General features: G+C 50.1%; 4 protein-coding genes across 4 annotated transcripts; 3 read left to right on the plus strand and 1 right to left on the minus strand.

Moving 5' to 3' along the window:
- Positions 1–841: 841 nt before the first annotated feature.
- Positions 842–2901, minus strand: TRIREDRAFT_111318 (uncharacterized protein; the record flags this gene model as incomplete). The annotated part of the gene is made up of 8 exons (XM_006968818.1): positions 842–848; positions 1073–1097; positions 1144–1150; positions 1230–1245; positions 1277–1284; positions 2082–2090; positions 2232–2249; positions 2824–2901. The coding sequence occupies 8 exons, from the start codon at positions 2899–2901 to the stop codon at positions 842–844; spliced, it is 168 nt and encodes a 55-aa protein (XP_006968880.1).
- Positions 2902–5405: 2504 nt separating this feature from the next.
- TRIREDRAFT_123740 (uncharacterized protein) lies at positions 5406–7542 on the plus strand (the record flags this gene model as incomplete). The annotated part of the gene is made up of 3 exons (XM_006968767.1): positions 5406–5642; positions 5721–6309; positions 6425–7542. The coding sequence occupies 3 exons, from the start codon at positions 5406–5408 to the stop codon at positions 7540–7542; spliced, it is 1944 nt and encodes a 647-aa protein (XP_006968829.1).
- A 1561-nt stretch (positions 7543–9103) lies between these two features.
- On the plus strand, positions 9104–13466 carry TRIREDRAFT_68850 (Hypothetical protein; the record flags this gene model as incomplete). The annotated part of the gene is made up of 3 exons (XM_006968768.1): positions 9104–9417; positions 9463–12256; positions 12330–13466. Coding segments are annotated over 3 exons (4245 nt in total), but the record flags the coding sequence as incomplete, so codon positions are not given.
- Positions 13467–16302: 2836 nt separating this feature from the next.
- TRIREDRAFT_23228 (uncharacterized protein) lies at positions 16303–17986 on the plus strand (the record flags this gene model as incomplete). The annotated part of the gene is made up of 3 exons (XM_006968756.1): positions 16303–16801; positions 16860–17579; positions 17661–17986. Exons 1-3 carry the CDS (start codon positions 16357–16359, stop codon positions 17984–17986), a joined length of 1491 nt encoding a protein of 496 aa, XP_006968818.1. The 5' UTR covers positions 16303–16356.
- Between the last annotated feature and the right edge of the window lie 630 nt (positions 17987–18616).

Raw genomic sequence — 18616 nt, forward strand, 5'->3', positions numbered from 1 at the left:
TTAATTTTTATTAATAATAATATTTTAATATTTAAAATAGTTACTTTTAAAAAACTAAAGCTATTAGTAAAAGGCATATTATTAAATATAAAAGTTTTAATAAAATTAGTAAGTTATATAAGGCTATATAGTTTTATTTACTAGCTTTAAAATAATTATATTTAAGTTAAAAGGTAAAAAAAGTAATTAAAAATATATACTTTTAGTATTTTAAAAAAAGTTAATAATATAGCCTTTATAATAATACTGCTATTTATAATATTAATATACTTATATATAAATATAAATATAAATAATAAGTATTTCTTTAACTTATAAAAGCTTAAAAAAGTATATAAGTATATTACTAAAGTTAAAATTATTATTATTAAAAAAGAAATATAAGTTATTAAGTGCTTTTTTTAAATCTTTATAAATATAGTACTAGTATATACTATCCTTAAGCTTTTAATTAAATTACTTTATTTAGTATTAAGTATAAAACTTTATTTAGGCTTAATTTAGCTTAATATACTAAATATATACTAGACTTTAGTTATAAAAAGATAAGGTAATATTATTAAGGTTGCCTTAAAAAGGAATATTTATAGTAAAAGGGGGAGGTAAAAGAGAAGTAATAAGTATTATTATAATAATTTAAGTAGTAAAGATTTATATTAAATAGCTAGTATACTTAAAAAAAGGTAAGATATTTATATTTAAAAAGAAATTATTAAGATTATTATTATTATAAAAGGCATTATAAAAGGTATAAGTATTAAAATTAAAATTATAATTAAAGTAAGGCTAAAGTAAGAAGTAGATTTAATAAATAAAATAGTCTTTATTTATATTATTATTTCTAGCTGCTATAATAGTTTTTTATAATTATTATAAGTATTAAAGGTATTATAAACTGCCTTTTTTAAAAAATTAATATTAAAATAAATATTATAATAAATTCTTAATAAGCTATAATATATAAGGCATTATTAGCTAGGAAGTTATAAATATTAAAAAAAGAATAATACTATTATAATAATTAACTTAATACTATTAATAAATATAATTTTACTTATAATAAGCTTCTTACTGCTTAAAAGTATTATTAAGGTTTACTTTATAATAAAAAAACTATATTATAAAAAATAATATATAGCTTACTGCTTAGCTAATAAGGCTAGGCATTTTTATTAAGTTTAAGCTAAAAAAGCGCAGTATAAAAGGGGGTAATAATAATAAAATATTACTTTACTTAATAAAAGGCTATAAAAGAATATTATAGCACTTTACTTACTTAAAAAACTAGATATTTATTATAAAATGCTTTACTATTATTAAAATTAAATAAATAAGGTTATATATTTAAAAAGTAAAGTATTAATATAAAAGGAAAAAAAAAAAGAGAATATATATAGCTTATAATACTTATTAATTATTAGTATTATTAATATACTAAGCACTTCTTAATAAGCTTATTTAGCTTTTTAAAATATAGAAATTAATTTATTAGCTTAAATTCCTTATAATAAGTATATTAATAAAGCTAAAAAGCATTTAGCTTTAAAGCAGGGTTAAAAGGCTTTAAGTTATTAAAAGAAATTAAAAGTAAAGAAGGGCTAGTTATAGCTATTAATACTATAGCTTAAAAATATTAATTTATTAAGCTATTAAATAATTAATATAAGTATACTACTGCAGATAGCTAATAAAAATAGCTTAAACTAACCTTTTTTAATAATTTAATAATAATATATATTAATAAAAAGATAAAAAAGGGAGTAAGGATATAAGAAAGTATAAAAAAGTATAAAAATATATAGTATTATATAAAAAGTAAAATTAAAAGTATATTAAATAAAAGAAATAATACTAACTTATAAGTAAAGTAAAGGTAAGTATTATATTAAGTTATATAATTAAGATATAAATTTCTTATTAATTAAATACTTAATTTATAAATACCTTTTAAAGGCTTTTTAAAGGCCTTATTAAAAGTCTTTATTAAAGGCTAGCTTATAGCACTTTTACTTATAATGCTATTTACTTATAGCGCTTTTTTATAAAGTAAAATTAATATTATTTAAAAGCTTAAGTATTACTCTTTTTAACTATATAAGTTATATTAAATTTAATTAAGGTATTATATAGTAATTATTAAGTATTATAGTAAGGTTTATATATTTCTTTTATAAGCTAGTATAATATTAAAATAATAACTTTATAATACCTTATTATAATACTTAAAATACTAAAGGAATAAAGTCTAGCTATATTATAAAGCAGTAAGAATAGTAAAAAGAACTAATTACTACTTAAGATTTTATTTAACTTTATTTTAGCATAATTTATCTTCTTATTAATAAAGTAAAGCTAGAAGCCGCCTTACTTATAGTTGCACTATTTGTAAAGCTGCTTTACAGCTTTACTTAATTAATAAAGGACAGGTTGCGCAGGAAGATTAATACATAAGGAACAAGCAGCAGAGGCCAGTCCCTCTTTGGGCATATCGGACATTCCACTTTAACTCATTGCTGCGAACATCGAATTGACCCCATCCGAAATGCTACGATAATCCACCGTGCGCTACCAGTGGCCCGGGCAATCTCACCGGCTTGTGTGTACAAAACGAGCAGAGGGGCGTCGGATCTGTCTTGGTAAAGAGCTTATTCCTTTTCTTAATTTTAGATGGGAGGTCCTGCTTTTGGGAGAGCCCTCACGTAAAAAAAACCGAACAGGGGACGAAATTGGCAATGACATGCCCCCACGATTGAGAGCTGCCTGATTTTGCATGTTTGGGCGCTCGATTGGCTCCTTGAGGATGTCGCTCCAATATGTTCGTACCTTAGTCGTGCTCGTGGTTACATATGCGGCCTCGTATGCAGTTCTCCGCAAACCGGTTACTCGGAAAGGTAAAGACATGATGGAGCAAGACATTGAATGTGTGTCTGCTCACATACTTGTAATAGTATACCATAAGCTCAGACCTATCCGTAATCTGGAGTGTCTCGAGAAGGTGAACACAATTGGGTTGAGAGGGGTGGGGACGAGGACGGCATGAAAGCATGTGCATAGTATCGCATTGGTGATATTGGATGTTCTGCCGCCTCTACAGATTACTAGTACCACTAGTATGACTACCTTATCGCGCACGGATACAGGGAGCTTCCTTGCAAAGGACAGGAGCTAGAGAGAGGGAAAAGAGCACCGGCATTGTCTCTAGCGGAGTGCGGCAGTCGGATGAGAGTTGACGCGAGGTAACATGAAGCAGCTTCAGGGCAGATGAAACTTGGATGCAAAAGCTCCGGATGCCTTGATACCTCGAGAGCCGGAGGAAACAACGCGGTGTTCGACAGGTGCGAGCATGTGCTCTGTACCACTGCATGTTCGTCCTTGTTCTCATAGATGCCTATTGGAGGGATTTTAAAATGGTTAGGTAGGTTCTCCCCCCCCCTTGGTTTTCGTGCCTCGACCGCCTACTTATCAAGCTTGTTTGTGGCCCTGGTCCGCTCGTTCTTGCGTGCTCGCACAACCCGCTAAATCGCTCGAGGATTTCCGTTGCAAAGGTGCCAGTTCAACCAGTCAGCTCAACCGGAGCAAGCATGGCGAGACCGCACAGGGTGGAGCTGGCAATAAGTGAGCTGGGGCTGGGAGAGGAGCGATCGTCAGCTCATTCATTAGCGGACCGCGGGATGGGCAGCATCGCACAGTCTGTTTGGACTGACGAAGTCTGGGTAGGTAGCCAGAGGGCATCGCGTTTCAGTGTTCTGTTCGCCACCTCTTCAAGGCGTATCACAGCACGCTGCTTCGCCTCGACCTCTGTTGTGTAGGTATGCCATCCTTGTGTGAAATGATTCCAAGATAAAGCAATCGATCAGCCGCAGGGGAAGAAAAGGAATGCAATGGCAAGATATGACTTCGCGGAGTTTGGAGTGTGTGTGTGTGTGTGTGTGTGTGATGGACGAGATGTTAGTGACGTGATGCAAGCGAGTCATCTTGGAGTCGAAGCATGGATGGGATTGGAGCTTTTAGCAGTTGGACCAGACTATCTTCGAGAGCGGCATCCGCTCGCTTGCTAATAAACAGTGGACTAGGTACTCAGTACTGTATGACTCTGCATGCACTGAGCATGTTGACAAGCATGCCCATGTGCTGATTACCTTGCTTGATTGACCTGATCACCGCCCGGCTGGCCTCAACGAGCAGCAATCAAGCCATCCATCCATCCATCCATCAAATCCATGCTCGTGTTTCATTAGCAGCAGCGCTCTCTCGGTTATGCGTGGACATTGGCAAGGTACCTACCTCAGGCTACCTACCTTACCTTATTGCGCGGGCAGCCTTATCGTTGGATCAAATGGCCTCAATGGGCTGGTGGTTCCTCGCACGCAGCGCCTGTGGCCACTGCCAGCACCCACTAATCAGAGCGCTGAAGACTGAGAGCCGGTGCCACCGCCAGAGCCCAGCGCAACCCGCTAGCGAGCACCAGCGGAATCCGGCCAGGGGTCACAGAGGCGCCATGGGTCGTCTTGGCACCAGGCTTGGCTCGCTGCGAGATGGGGTTGGCGAATCAATCAATGGACGATGTGGCCAGTCTTGCCGCAAGCGTCCCAGGCAAGGTAGGTAGAGTGACTGGAGTGAGTGAGTGGCCAGCCCAGTGCTACTAGCAACGGCTGTCGACCTAGGTAGTAGTACTTAGGTAGGCAGTAGGGTACTAATGTACATGCACAGTACATGTACTCAAGGTCCAGTAGCAGTAGCAGTAGCAGTAGCGTCTGGTCCCCCATCCCATCCATAGCAGTAACCAGCCCGAGCAGTAATTTGCCCGCCTCTGGCCTTGGTTCCCGCGCCAAATTGCAACTTCCACACTCTTCAATCCATTTCCATCGCCTCTCTTCTCGCGGGCTGCCAATCTCTCCAGGCCGGAAAGCGATGCGGCGGCTGTAGCGACTCCAGAGCGACCCGAATCCATCCCCGCCAGACGCCTCACCCATCTTACCTGAGACTCGACCTCACCTCTCTCACCTCGCACTGACCTGTGCCGTGTGCAGCCTGCCCGCCGGGACAGACCACCTCAGACGGAGACGGAGAGTCTAGTCGCTCGTTAACAATCCTCGAAACAGCCTCAACCTTAATTCTCCTGGACTCCGTGCGCTTCCTCGGCGCCCGGATGCGTTGACGTCGCCCTTCTCTTGGATACCTACCTACTATCCTCTTCCATCGAACTCGACTGCCCCTCGTCGTCGAGCGTCAAATTCGGCGGAGCGAGACAGACAAGACGCACAGCGCAAAAAACTTTCACACGCGGCCAACGCTCGTCACCTCTTTGGCGAAACCTCCCAACGCCGCGTGTCTGCCCCCAGCACCAGGTACCGTCATTTGCAACAGGACATAGCATCGCAGGCTTCTCAACACCGACGACCACCATGAAAATGCTGTCGCCCGGATTTCCGATGCGGCGGTCGTCCGGCCTTGTGCGGTACGGCGTCTTGGCGGCCATCCTGCTGCTGGCCCTGTACACCTTCACCCGCAGCTCGTCCGATATCTCGCGCCTACCACAGCCGTTCCCAGCAGACAATTCGCTGCCGGAGCACCAAACGACAGATCCGAACCCCAATGCCAACAGTGGCCCTGCCATCCCGCCGGGAGGCGCAAAGGCTCCTGTCGCGACGGCGCCGCTGTCCCAGGGAACCTCAACACCGGCCCACGAGCCAATCCACGACTCGCTACCCCCGCTCAAGCCTCCCACCAGCAGCGACCACCCCATTGACAAGCTGGTGTACGACGCCCAGATGACGTTTGCCGAGCTCACCTCGAAGCAGTCCAACACCGTGGAAGAGGCTGCCCAGGCCTATCGCAAGCGCCGCGGCCGCCACCCTCCGCCCGGCTTCGACAAGTGGTTCGAGTTTGCCCGCTCCAAGAACGCAATCATCGTCGAGGATTTCTTCGACCGCATCTACCAGGACCTGCAGCCCTTCTGGGGCGTTGACCCGGCCGTCATTCGCAAGGAATCGTGGGACTATGAGATGACAATCAACATCCGCGACGGTAATGCCACTGCGCGAAGCGACTTCTTCTGGACCAAGATTTGGCTCAAGATGATCAAGACCATCGACCACCTGTTGCCGGATATGGACATTGCACTCAACGCCATGGACGAGCCCAGGCTGGTTGTTCCCTGGGAGGAGATGGCCGAGTACATGAAGAATGCGTCCAAGACGGTCAAGATTCCCAAGGCCAAGGACACCATCCGCGAGTTCCAGAAGCTGCCTCGTCCGGGTACCGGGGATGTCGAGATCAAGACGCGCGCCAAGAACTGGGAAAAGACAAGTAAGTCGCCCCGTCTTTGTGACTCTGTGGTCGCCCTGTGGGGACGGCGACGGGGGTTTCCTTTACTTGCTCTCTTGTTGCTCAACTGGGACACTAACAATGCTTCTCACCACAGAGCCGTACTGGGCCATCGCTCGACGCGGCTGTGCCCCCGACAGCCTCGCCCGATCGGTAGGACTCGTGCAAACCGCAAACCGGACGCCCGACATCAACTTGACATACGCCGAACCCCACATGTACAAGGGCTACGTCTCCAACTTTTCGCTCTCCACCGAGATCTGCCACCAGCCGGACTTGCAGGCCTTGGAGGGCATCTTCATCGAGCCGCTGTCTACTTCTGCCTCCAAGGTCCTCTTCCCCATGTTTGGAGGCTCCAAACTGGGAGTCAACAACGAGATCTTGCTGCCTGCACCCATGTACTGGAACGAGGAGGAGCGCTTCACGGGCGGCGACAACCATGGCATCCCCTGGGCCGAAAAGCACAACAAGGCCATCTGGCGCGGTGTCGCAACGGGAGGCCAGAACACCGCGAGCAACTGGCGTGGATTCCAGCGCCACCGATTCGTCGCCATGAGCAATGGCACGACCGTCGCGCGAGTGGAAAAAGGAGAGAAGCCGGAGAACTTTGCGCTGCCACCAAGCGAGGAATACAACATCCAAGCTCAAAAGGACGGCAAGCTCGGCGAGTGGATCAACTCGTGGGCCAACATCAGCTTCACGGATCTCAGCTGCACGCCTCCGCAAAACGGAAAGTGCAACTACACAGGCCACTACTTCAAGCCGACTAAGGGAATGAAGATGGCGGAGCAGTTCGATAACAAGTTCATTCCGGACATTGACGGAAATTCCTTTTCTGGGCGCTACCTCGGTTTCTTGCGGTCCACCTCGCTGCCCATCAAGGCCACCATCTGGCATGAGTGGCACGATAGCCGCCTGGTTGCGTGGAAGCACTTTGTCCCCATGGACAGCCGCTTCCTCGACTACTACGGCATCATGGAGTACTTCCTCGGGTACGAGGGGCGCAACGGCCACGACCGTGTTGCGGAGAAGATTGCTACCGAGGGCAAGGAATGGGCCGAGAAGGTCTTACGCAAAGAGGACATGCAGATCTATGTGCTGAGGCTCCTGTTTGAGTATGCTCGACTACTCGACGACAAGAGAGAAAGCCTTGGCTGGGTAGACGACGTGCTGAAAGATCCGTCACTGGAGAAGACGTGGAAATGGTGGTGGTAATGACTTCACATCCTCCTTTTTCTCTTCACCATTCTACCATCATCCCCAATTTTTCTCTTTCTTCTTCTCCTCTCTCCTACCACCCATTTTACGTTTCTTCTTCATTTACCTTTATATTTTTTTTTCCTCTCGCAATAATCGAGTGTGACGATGCATGAGTTGGAACAGTTTGGGACTTGGATAGGCCTGCGGCGTTTGGCGTGGAAGTCGTTTGTACGCTTCTCCATATCGGCAACGAAAGTAAATTACGGTGAAGGTCTGTTTGTAACGAAAACTGGCGGACGACAGGCGATTTGACAATTGATACCTGGTAAAGAGAGTGGCAGGACTTTTTTAGGGGATTCATGTTGCAGTACCAATCCAGCATTTTCTTTTTCTGTTACCTACACTGGCATGACGGTTTATTCTTCCTTTATTCTTCTTCTTGATGCCTCCTGACAAACTCTCGAGAGATTATTTCTTCCTCTCTCTTTTCCTCCTCCTCCTCCTCCTTCTTCACCTCCTCTTTCTTGTCTTCTTCTTCTTGTCTTCTTCTTGTTCTTGTTCTCTTCTGCTCCTGCTCCGTGTAATTTGACATCACCATTGTATGTAGGTACTCTGATATATCGAACCTTTGTGATAAATGATAATCCAGAAATTACACAGTCCGAACCAGATCGAGGCAAAGACACGCTTTTCTGCAGACACGAGAAGGCTGCCAAGTAATACGGCAAAGCAAAGTGACAAGACTAGGTCTACAGCAGCATTTCAATACGGTGGTGGGATCAAGGCAAATGAAGTCAAATGAGGTCAAATTGAATCCAATCAAATGGCGTCCAGATTGGGTTCGAGAGCCTTACCGCCTATTCCAGGCTCTGCGGGGGCCCCCCTTTCAATGACAGGCCAGCCCAGCCCCTAATCGGCCTCTCTAGAATCCCACTGGCTTCCGCGGCTCTAGCGCGTGCAAGCACTGAGCTGCAGGCGCCCAGGGTACCTATGTACCATAGCAGGTACCTAGCACGGGCTAGGTACTAGCAATTCGTGCCCTCTGGTTGAGGTGGGATTCCAGTGATTCTGGCTCAACTGCTCCGTCAGGCTCTGGACGAGGCTCGAGCTCGCATCAAGCTGGCACCACTTTGACCTCCTCCCTCCTCTCTCTCCGCCCCCTCTGCTCACCACCGCTTGCCTTCCTCCATTGGATTCGCGCCCACGGCTGAGGTTCAACGCTCTCGCGCTTCTCTCCAACCCTCCCCGGCCGAAACAGAGGATAGCCCCAAGATGCACCATGGCTGGCGTGGATGAGAACACCGCCCAGGAGCCCGACTTTCGCTCCTCCTCGTCCAGTCGCGCCCAGACCGAGAATGGCGGCCCGGGCACCGCTCCAGCAGCTGAGCGCTCGACGACGGCGACCAGCAGCTCGCGCTCGCCACAGCAGGAGAATGCGCCGGCGCCCCCCAAGCACGCATCGTTAGCCCCTAAACCACCGGGCAGCAAGCTCTCCCCGGAGGCGGCGCGGACTGCGTCTTCTTCGTCCTCGTCTCGGCCCAGAGCCGGCGGCGGCAACTCGCCTGCGCTGCCGGGAGAGCAGAGCTACTTCGAGACGACGGCGCTGGAGCCGACGCTCAACGCGGACGAGACCCTCTCGGAGGACGCGGCCCAACAGCACTTTGACGATGTCGAGTCGAGCTTCCTGCCGACCTTGTCCCCGATCCCGACCGCCCCTGCGACTGCCGGCGCAACTGCTGACGACAGCTTCGTTTTCGACCTGCCCGCGAAACGGCCTGCTCAGCCCGCCAAGAGCTCTGCCCAGCCCGAGGACCGGGCCAAGTCGTCGCAGTCCAGGCCAGAGCCGCGATACGAGTCGAGCTACAAGGCGGAGCAGGACTACACGCACCAGTTCGACTTTCACCCCGATTCCGAAGACGACTTAACCAGAGCGAGCAACACCACTTCCAACCTCGAAGATTTCGATTCCTCGCCCGCTGCGGCGGCAGCCGCTCGGTCCATTAATCGTGCCACAAACGCTGCTCAGAACAACCAGAACACCCCCAGGGTGGGGGCACAGGAGGAGCGCGGCAGGAATGGGCAGGATGGCGCTGGCGGATCTGGCGCCGGTGGCCAGGACTCTTCCGCTTCCTCGTTTCGCCATGCTCAGCAGGCCGCGGAGCCATTCGACGCGAGCGGCAGTCCTGGGCATGCCCTGCGCAACAGGCGCCCCAAATACGTTCGCAGCAACCGCTTCAGCAGCTCGCGATCCTCGACCTCCTCCTTCATCACCAATCCCGAATCGCAGGAAGACAGTGATGCTACCGTGGGAACCGTAGGGTTGGGACTGGACTATGCGTTACATTCTGGCGGAGCGGTGCCCAACACGGGCATGTCTCGAGCTCCCTCGAACCTGCTGCTGCGCTCAATAAGTACGGGCAGCATGACTTCTGGCATGGGCACGGACGAGTTTGGTGACAACACACGTCAGCTAGAGCCGCTGGCAGAAGTGGACACTCCCACCAGGGGAAGGGACAACAACTATAGGATGGTGACGCCCAAGGCCAAAGACAGCATGAACACCGCTCCCACGGATACCGTCATCGCCCAGCACGTTAAGAACGTCCACGTCCCGGATTCTGTAGCGAAGGAGTTCAAGTTCGAAAATGGCCTACAAACTCCTCGGATGTCCATCTCGAACGCCACTGCAGTCAACAGCGCCAAGGCTACGGGCAAGGGGGGCAATCAGAACTGGACTCTGAAGGAACAGAGCAGCACGATTGAGAGACTATCGAAGGAGAACTTTGACCTGAAGCTGAAGGTCATGTTCCTCAGCAAACGGCTCGACACCCTCTCGGAAGAAGGCCTCAAGGAGATGATATCCGAGAACGTCGAGCTGAGAACGAATCTCGCGATAACAACGCGCGACAACAAGATCCTGCGGAAACGAGTCAAGGAACTGGAAAAGAAGGAGAAGGAAGACGAAGAGAGGCCGAGCACCGCGCGGAGCGCTGCCTCCTCGACCGACCAGACAGCCAAGATGTACAATGAGGAGGCGCAAGAGCGGGAAGAGGAGCTCATGTTTTTGCGGGAGCGTGTCGAAACGTATGCCACAGAGATTGAAAGGCTCCGGAGCGAGACGATGGATAGGGAGTCGGAGAAGAAGAAGCTGTCGGATATCGTCAAGACTCTCGGCGAACGGTCAGGAGACGCTTACGGACGCCAGGAGGAGGCGGATGTCTGGAAGGACTTGTTGGAGCAGGAGACTGCGCGCAGAGAGCAGGCGGACGAGGACAACAGGAAGCTGCGGGACGAAGTCTTCCGCCTCAAGAAGGAGATGTCTGGCGCCGGCTCGGGGATGATGCACCATACGACCAACATTTACAACATAACCAAGAAGCCGCGGGATCGCAACGCCTCACCGGGTCGGCCCATGTCCAGCGTCTCTGGCGACGTCGACGGATCGCATGCTAACTTCAGCGCCGCTAGCACCTTGGTCGACGAGTTGCGCCGGGAGAGCGAGCAGCTGCGGCACGAGAATGCCGAGCTTCGGCGTGAGGTTGGGGCCCAGACCTCGATGCTGACTTCCAGAAACCGCGAAAAGGAGCGCCTGTACCAGGAAATCGAGGACCTCAAGATGGCCCAGCGGCGCGGCGGCCCTGCACCCTCTACCATTGATAGCCTCTTGGAACGATCTGCATCGCGTGCCGGCGGCCACGACAGGCCGGGCTCGCGAGGCAGTGTTCGGACGAGACAGCTGACGGCGGAGGACGAGGCAGAGCGCGAAGAGCTGGAGAACCAGATCGCCGAGACACGCGACAAATACAACAAGGCCATGTTGGAGAATCAGGACCTGAGAGGCACGTTGGACAGATGTCTGGGCGATCTGGAGGAGCTCTCTCACGAGAAGCGCATAGCAGAGGAGAATATCTTGGCCTTGCAGGAAGAGGTTGAGAATATGGGCAAGGATCTCGTCGCCTTGCAGCAAGAGCGCGACGAAGCCTTGGTCGCCGAGCAAGCGCTTGAGGCTGAGATGGAGGCTCTTAGGGCGGAAGCACAGGGAGAGATCGACCTATTGGACGCCGAAATCGAGAAGCTCAACATTGAACTGCGCGACAGATCCGAAAACTTTGACAGTTTGCAAAAGGAGATGCGGCAGATGAGCGAAGCCCTCCTCAGCCTGGAGGACGAGCAAGACCAGAAGCTTCAGCACATCCAACGGCTTGAGGAGGAGCAGGCCAATCTAACCCACCGGATTCAGCACATGCAGCAGGAACAGGAAACGTCCAACAAGGAGCTGGAGGAGCTGGAGCAGAAGCTCCTCGAGGCCAACGAAAAGAACCAGCGTCTCTCTGTCCAGCAGGAGTCGTCCCAGGGCGAGATCTCCTTCCTCCGGGAAGAGCAGGAGGCAGACAAGATACGCATCGGCGACCTCGAGGCCGCCCTCTCCAACACGCAGAGGGGCCTGGAGGACGAAAAGGAGCGGGTCAAGGAGCTGGAGAACCGGATGCAAGAAGAGCGCGCACAGTGGGAGGATGTGACCACTAAGAAGGACGCAGATGTGCAGCAAATTTTTGCCAACCTTCAGCGCGAGAATGCCAACGCCAAGGACGAGGTCAAGCGGCTGCGCAAGAGCCTGTCGTCCCGCGAGGTCGAGGCAACGGAGTGGAAGGAGAGGCTGCTGGAGCTGGAGAATAACCTGAGGGAGGCATTGGGTGACCTCAACGGCACCCGTTCTTCGCTGCTCAAGGTAGGTCCCGGATATCACACTGGCAGCTGGTTTTGATCTTCTTGCTAACACGTGTTTTCTTTTTCTTCACAAGTCTATTGCGCGTATGCAGCGCGAGCTCGAGAATACCGTTCGCGAACTCGATACCTCCAAAGCGGCATTGGTTGAAAAGGACCGCATCATCAAGCAGCGTGACTCGCTTATGGAGTCACACGCTCTGGAGACTCGCAAAATCACCGAGCTGCTGGAAAAGGAGCGCGTTGCCCATCGCAACACCAAGTCTCAGTTCGAGTCTTTCCAAAAGACACACCAGCACCTCACCCGCACGGCGAGCACGCAAGATGTCCGCATTAGCGAGCTGGAAGCCACGAGAGGCCAGGATCGCCGTAAGCTGGCCATGCTGGAGCAGACGGCCCGCGAGCAGCTGCTGGAGAGGAACGAGCTTCTTCTCCTTCTGTGGCACAAGCTGAGCTCGCTCTGCGGCCGGGAGTGGGCTAACAACAATACCCTCGTGGACCGGCAAGTGGTGCCGACGCTGGAAGTCATAGCGAGTCGCCTGCCAGGATTCTCCAAGAATCTCCTGGCTGCCGTCAAGACCATCGAGGGTATGTTTGCCGCTCTGCAGACCAAGATCAAGTCTGTGGAGAAGGATCTCTACCGCGAGTACCAGGCTCTCGAGAACAACCTGGACGCGCGAATTAAGAAGCTGGACCGGCTGGAGACCATGGTCCGCAATTCAATCGCCACCGGCTCGCTGGGCCATCAGGAGGTGTCGAGCAGGATGCTGCGCCTCGAGGAGGCATACCGCCAGCTCAAGGTGGAGAATGCCACGCTGAGGACTGCTAATGATGTTCGTGCTCGCGCGGCCCACCAAGTTCCCGGGGCCGGCTCTGACGGGGGCGCCGTCTCGCCATCGGCTGCCCGTGGTCCAGGCGATCGCAACTCTAAGAGCAGGGGTTCATCCGCCGCGCGTCCGCCGTCCACTTCCGGGATCCCGGTGTCGTCTTCTAGAACGGCGGGACTGGGCCTCTTGGACGCGTCGAGTGCCGACGGCTCGGCCAACGACAATCGCTGGCTGCTGCGGCTCCGGGACATGGAGTACAAGCTGAAGATGGAGCGGGAAGGGCGCAACCAGGACAGGCAGGCGGCAAGGCAGCGGCTCGGTGGCCTCGAGAACGAAAACCGGGATCTGAGGGAGAAGGTGAGGCGCGCAAACGCCGACGCCGACTAAAGCTGCCCGGAGCTTGTTTTTTTCGTTGTTCCTTTGCCCCTTTTTCTTCTTCTTCTTCTTCTGCATCAGCCTCCTCTATTGTTTCTTGTTGACATCATACACTTTATTCTATTTCATTTTGACGAGAGCGCCTATCTTTGTTTGTACATTACGGATACCTGTTATGCCTTGGAGAGTAGAGAGGGATCGGTGTACGGACACGATGCTGTTTTTGTTTAGGGACGCACATTGGGGAGGATTTTTTTTTCTTTTCTTGCAAGAAATCCAAAAAAAAAGGGGGGAAACAAGGACACGAAGCTGGCACCTTGATGCTTTCCATTTGGTGGATGGGGGGGGCCCTTGGTTTACTCTTTTGCGCGCTGGAGGAATTGTTGTCATGAACCCTTCTTCATGCTACCCCCCTTCCGATCACACATATTTCATATGTATCACATGCAAGTCCTCTGCACTTGTTTAGTCTCGCCGCATTTCTTCTTGGGTATTGTTGGATTCTTCAGCAGTAGTAGTTGGCAGTTTGGTCTATGCTTGGCCCGAGGGGAAACAAAATGCAAGGGGAGGGAAAGCAGAACAGAGCAGGGAAGAGCACAGAAGAGAAGAAGAGGCTTGAACAAGTTGACATTGATTGAGGGCCGTGGATAGGTACAATATCATGGGAAGCTTTGCGTTTTTTTGGTGCTGGTGTAATCCTTGTTTGTTCTCTTGATGAAATGATTCTGGTCCTCTCCGGCTCGATCTTATGCCGTTTGACGAGGTGCTTTTTTCTTTTGGCTATTCTGGACAAAGGCTTGGGCTATTCCGTCAGTGACGGTTCTTGAATACCTACGAGAAGATGCTGTATTTCTTAGCTTTCTGGAACAGGTGGCTCTATTATCGTGGGAAATTCGGTGTGTGAGGAATGCAGCACTTTCAGCAAGTGTTTTACAGGAGAGGCGGAGAGGAGGCTTCATGCCGTGTAAGTGAGATATAGACGAACGAGCCTCCATGCCATTCCTTTTAGACCAAGGTACGAGTGATACACACATAGAGTTATATAGTTTAAGACGACCAGGATGCAAGACCTCCGCACGCACGAACAGGGATTCAATTCACAAACAAAATCCCGATAACAATATGTTTTATAAAGAAAAAAAGAAGCCATTAGCCTATATATAAAATCCCCCCCCTAAAAAAACAAATGGCGTGCGACAAGATAGACTTGAATCAACAAGAAGTTCAATCCGAGAAAAGGCGAGAAATTGGTTTCGGGGAAGTGGGGACCGGGGAGTTGTGTGGAGGAAAGCGGATTTGCCTAAAGGAGACATGCCGGGGGGGAGGAAAGGATACAGAGACATGGAAATTACTCCGATGATATTCTCCTACGCTTAATTTTGCCGTGGGGGATGATGTAAAGCGTTGGTACCTGGGACATACATAGAAAGTATTACGACGTGTTTTATCTGGGTTTATTACTTTACTCGGTGATGTGCCCTTTTTTGGGTCAGAGGATTCTGGTCCATGGGTTGAGATAAGCTTGGATATGGTATGATGATTGGTGAGAGGATTTGACGGTAGGGGGATAGAGTGTGTTGTGGAGAGGCTGCTCTAAGGAGGACGGATGTAGATTGCTGAGACGGAGAAATAGTACCACGAACCGAAGAGTTGATCTTATTGTGATAAACGATATATCATGGTCTCATCAATGCTTGTACTTCATCATGATCGTAACGGGATGCAGTCTTCTCTAGTCTGTGAGACCTGGAACGGCAAACCATCCGAACCACCATGCTCTGCAGCTGAGCTGAAAACCCACCTCCCTGGCACATCTTCCCACAAAAACCGACCGAATACCAGCCATTGGGGTAGCAACAGCTCTTCATCTGGCCAGAATCCATGTTGGACACACGCAGGAGCATCGAACTTTCTAAAATCTCATCGCCGAACGGATGGAACCTCTACTCTTTAGCCTATATCGTCTGGTCTGGCAAGACAGGCATCGGCTGTCACCATGTGATCAGGTGCTCGCCCTATAGATAGACGATGAGGCAGGTCATTTTGTGCTCCTGGCTTTGCTTTCTGCGGCAAGCCAATGGTCTTACACAAATGACGCCATGTAAAAGTTGATAGCTCGTCATCTTGTGCAGTGACCCCCCCCTTTCGGGATGCTTTCCTCTTCTCCCGCCGTTGCCCTCTGATTGATTCGATGGCCTTGGGGTTTCGGGTTAGGAGGAAGCACTCATGTGATCAAAAGTGGGAGGAGGCCGCGTCGGCCGGAAGGAAGCTTCGTTACACGGTCATGAGGCATGGTGACTGTGAAAGGATGAGGAAAAGGGGGGCGGTATCACCTCCCAGGCGGGACACTCCGTCGTATCTAACACCGCTTACGGATATCAATGGCTTTGCAACGTTCCGGAACTGATGAGTTAGAGTTGGGAGCTAAAGAAGAAAGTTGTTAGGGGTCAAAAGCTGGCCACGGCTTGCTTGTGTTGTGCACACTCAACGACAGGGCTCGTTTTGGTGTGGATATCAGGTTTGATACCCATCTCAGACAGTGTCTCACCTGCCCCAATACCGCAAGACCGCATTCCGCCGCCTCTGGGCCTTTGACAATCTCGATCAGGCCATGATCAGAGATTAAAAAAACAAAGGTCCCAACGACAGCGACTATCGTCCTCGTGCCGGGGAGATTTAGGTTTACGTGGCTGAGGCGGGGCGCGGAACGTCCCAAAACAGCAGCCCCGTGCGCCTCCAAGTCGTTGGCATGATAAATAGTCTGATGATTATGTTCCCTCGGATGGCGATTTTGACTTAATCTTCGATTCAGAGTTGTGTGCCGCTTCGCATCGTTGCCTTGTGCTGACACTTGTGAATCATCTTGTCTTCGCGGGTGGGAGCCTCACTACACGACACCAATATGCTGCGCTCACGCTTCGCGAGAGCCTCGCCCACCCTGCGCCGCTGCCTTGCGACGGTGCACACTCCAAAACCGGCGCCCAAGAGGCAGGGCGACATCTCAGACTCGTTTGTTTCGCTGTCCGGGGCGGAACAAACGCCGCTGCCAGATCGGTTCAGACAACTCAAGCTAGAGCTGGTCAGGGGGCGGGAGAAGGAGATTGTCCTCAGCTGGCAGAGGCTGTTGCATGAACTGCAGAGGGAGAATGAAGTCATTGCGCGAAAAGGCCCTGAAGTCATTCCGCAGATCAACTTTGCTGATCTTGACAACGGACTGGATAAGAGTGTCAAGGGGGAGATTCTCAAGAGGGGTGTGGTAGTCGTACATGGTGTAATCCCAGAGCGGGAGGCGCGGGGATACAAGACTTGCATCGAGGAATATGTCAGGAAAAACCCACAGACAAGAGGTGAGGCTCAGGAACTAGAAGCCATGGCTTCTCGCGAGAATACTGACGCCCGAAATAGCCTTCCCCCCTCACGATCCGCAGGTGTATGAGCTGTATTGGTCCGAGTCGCAGATCAAGGCTCGCTCACACCCTTCCATGCTGAAACTGCAAAGATTCCTCATGTCGGAGTTCTGGTGGTCGCCATCAGGCGATGCTCGCATTTCCCTTGACGTCCCGCTGTCTTATGCCGACAGGCTCCGTATCCGCCAGCCAGGCGATGCGGCCTTTGCACTCGGACCTCACATTGACGGTGGCAGCGTCGAGCGCTGGGAAAAGGACGGATACGGCCGTGGCCACGTCTATGACAAAGTGTTTGAAGGCAGATGGGAGCAGTATGATGCCTGGGACGCCGCCGCTAGAGTGGACGCCGTCAACAATCTGTACAACGGCTTGGGCGCATGCAGTGCCTTTAGAGCTTGGCAAGGCTGGGTTTCCATGAGCCGAGTAGGGCCAGAAGAGGGCACTCTGTTAACGTATCCCCTGATGATGTCGACGGCATACACTCTTCTGAGGCCTTTCTTTAGACCGATTGACAACTCGAAAAAGGGGCGTGCGTTCCTCGACGAGAAGAACTGGGAATTTACTGCTGGTGATCAAATGACCAGCGACCTCCAAGGAGCTCATCCAGGGCACGGGCAGGAGCTCAACGATGAGCTCCATCCTCACTTGGAGCTTTCCCGGACCATGACCCATGTGCCCGAGATCAAGCCCGGGGCTTTCGTGGCGTGGCATTGCGACAGTAGGTGTTCAACCCCAACTCCTATTTGAGCTTCTTTGCCCTTCTCACTTTGTGCGAAACGCTGACTCTTCCGCCTTCTAGCCATTCACGCCGTCGACAAGGTTCACAAGGGACAATCTGATTCAAGTGTGCTCTACATCCCCGTATGCCCAGTGACAGACCTCAATGCAGAATATCTCGTCAGACAGCGCCAGGCTTTTCGTGAAGGCACACCGGGACCAGACTTCCCTGGCGGCGAAGGAGAGTCAAAACACATCGGCCGCCCGACAGAGAAGATGCTGTGGGAGTGGACGAATACCGAGGGCCGACGAGCAATGGGCTTGGAGGAGCTGGTCGTAGATGGTTCAGCCATGCCGGGAGCGAGGGCGGTGGTGGAGAGGTTTAATGCGACCTTGGGACTGCATTGAGTAGATGTCCGTTTTCCTCAGATTGTTTGGGAGGAACTTTGTTTGCTGGTAATTTTCCATACCACTGGGGGAGTTGGTCTGCAGCCCGAAAGCGAGAGCATGCAAGGGGATGATGAGATGACAACTCATCTTGGAGTCATTCGTGATAGCAGCTTCCTGTAATACCGTTTTTTATCAAAAGATTTCCCACGTCATATTGAAGTGATCTTCGCTTGCTGATGAGTGAAACCAAGCTGCTGACGAAGGACGGCTCACTGTATGTTCCAATCATGGTCGTTGATTGTTAATGAGGTGTCAGTGTAGGCTCTGAACTGAGGTCTAGCACGAATCCTTCAAGGCTGAGAAAAGTTTTCTTCACGTCCTCATCAGGTTGATATATAATCTGCTTGGTAACCAGGGTGCTTTGGATCGTGCAGGTGTGACAGCTCTGAATCCTTCAGCTAGTCGTCGCGGGATGGTATTGGACGACGCCCCTATTCGTCGTGACTAGCCATTTGTCAACCGTCGAACGTAGGAATACGGTGCTGACAGAGCAGCCGACTCCCGAGCGTATGTTGGGGACTTGCTAATAGCCGCAATGTCCATTTCGGGAAGCGACACCAGGGCACTCGGTGGGAATACAGAGACGGC

Source organism: Trichoderma reesei (genome assembly GCF_000167675.1).
Source record: "Trichoderma reesei QM6a unplaced genomic scaffold TRIREscaffold_26, whole genome shotgun sequence".
NCBI classification, from domain to species: Eukaryota; Fungi; Ascomycota; class Sordariomycetes; order Hypocreales; family Hypocreaceae; genus Trichoderma; species Trichoderma reesei.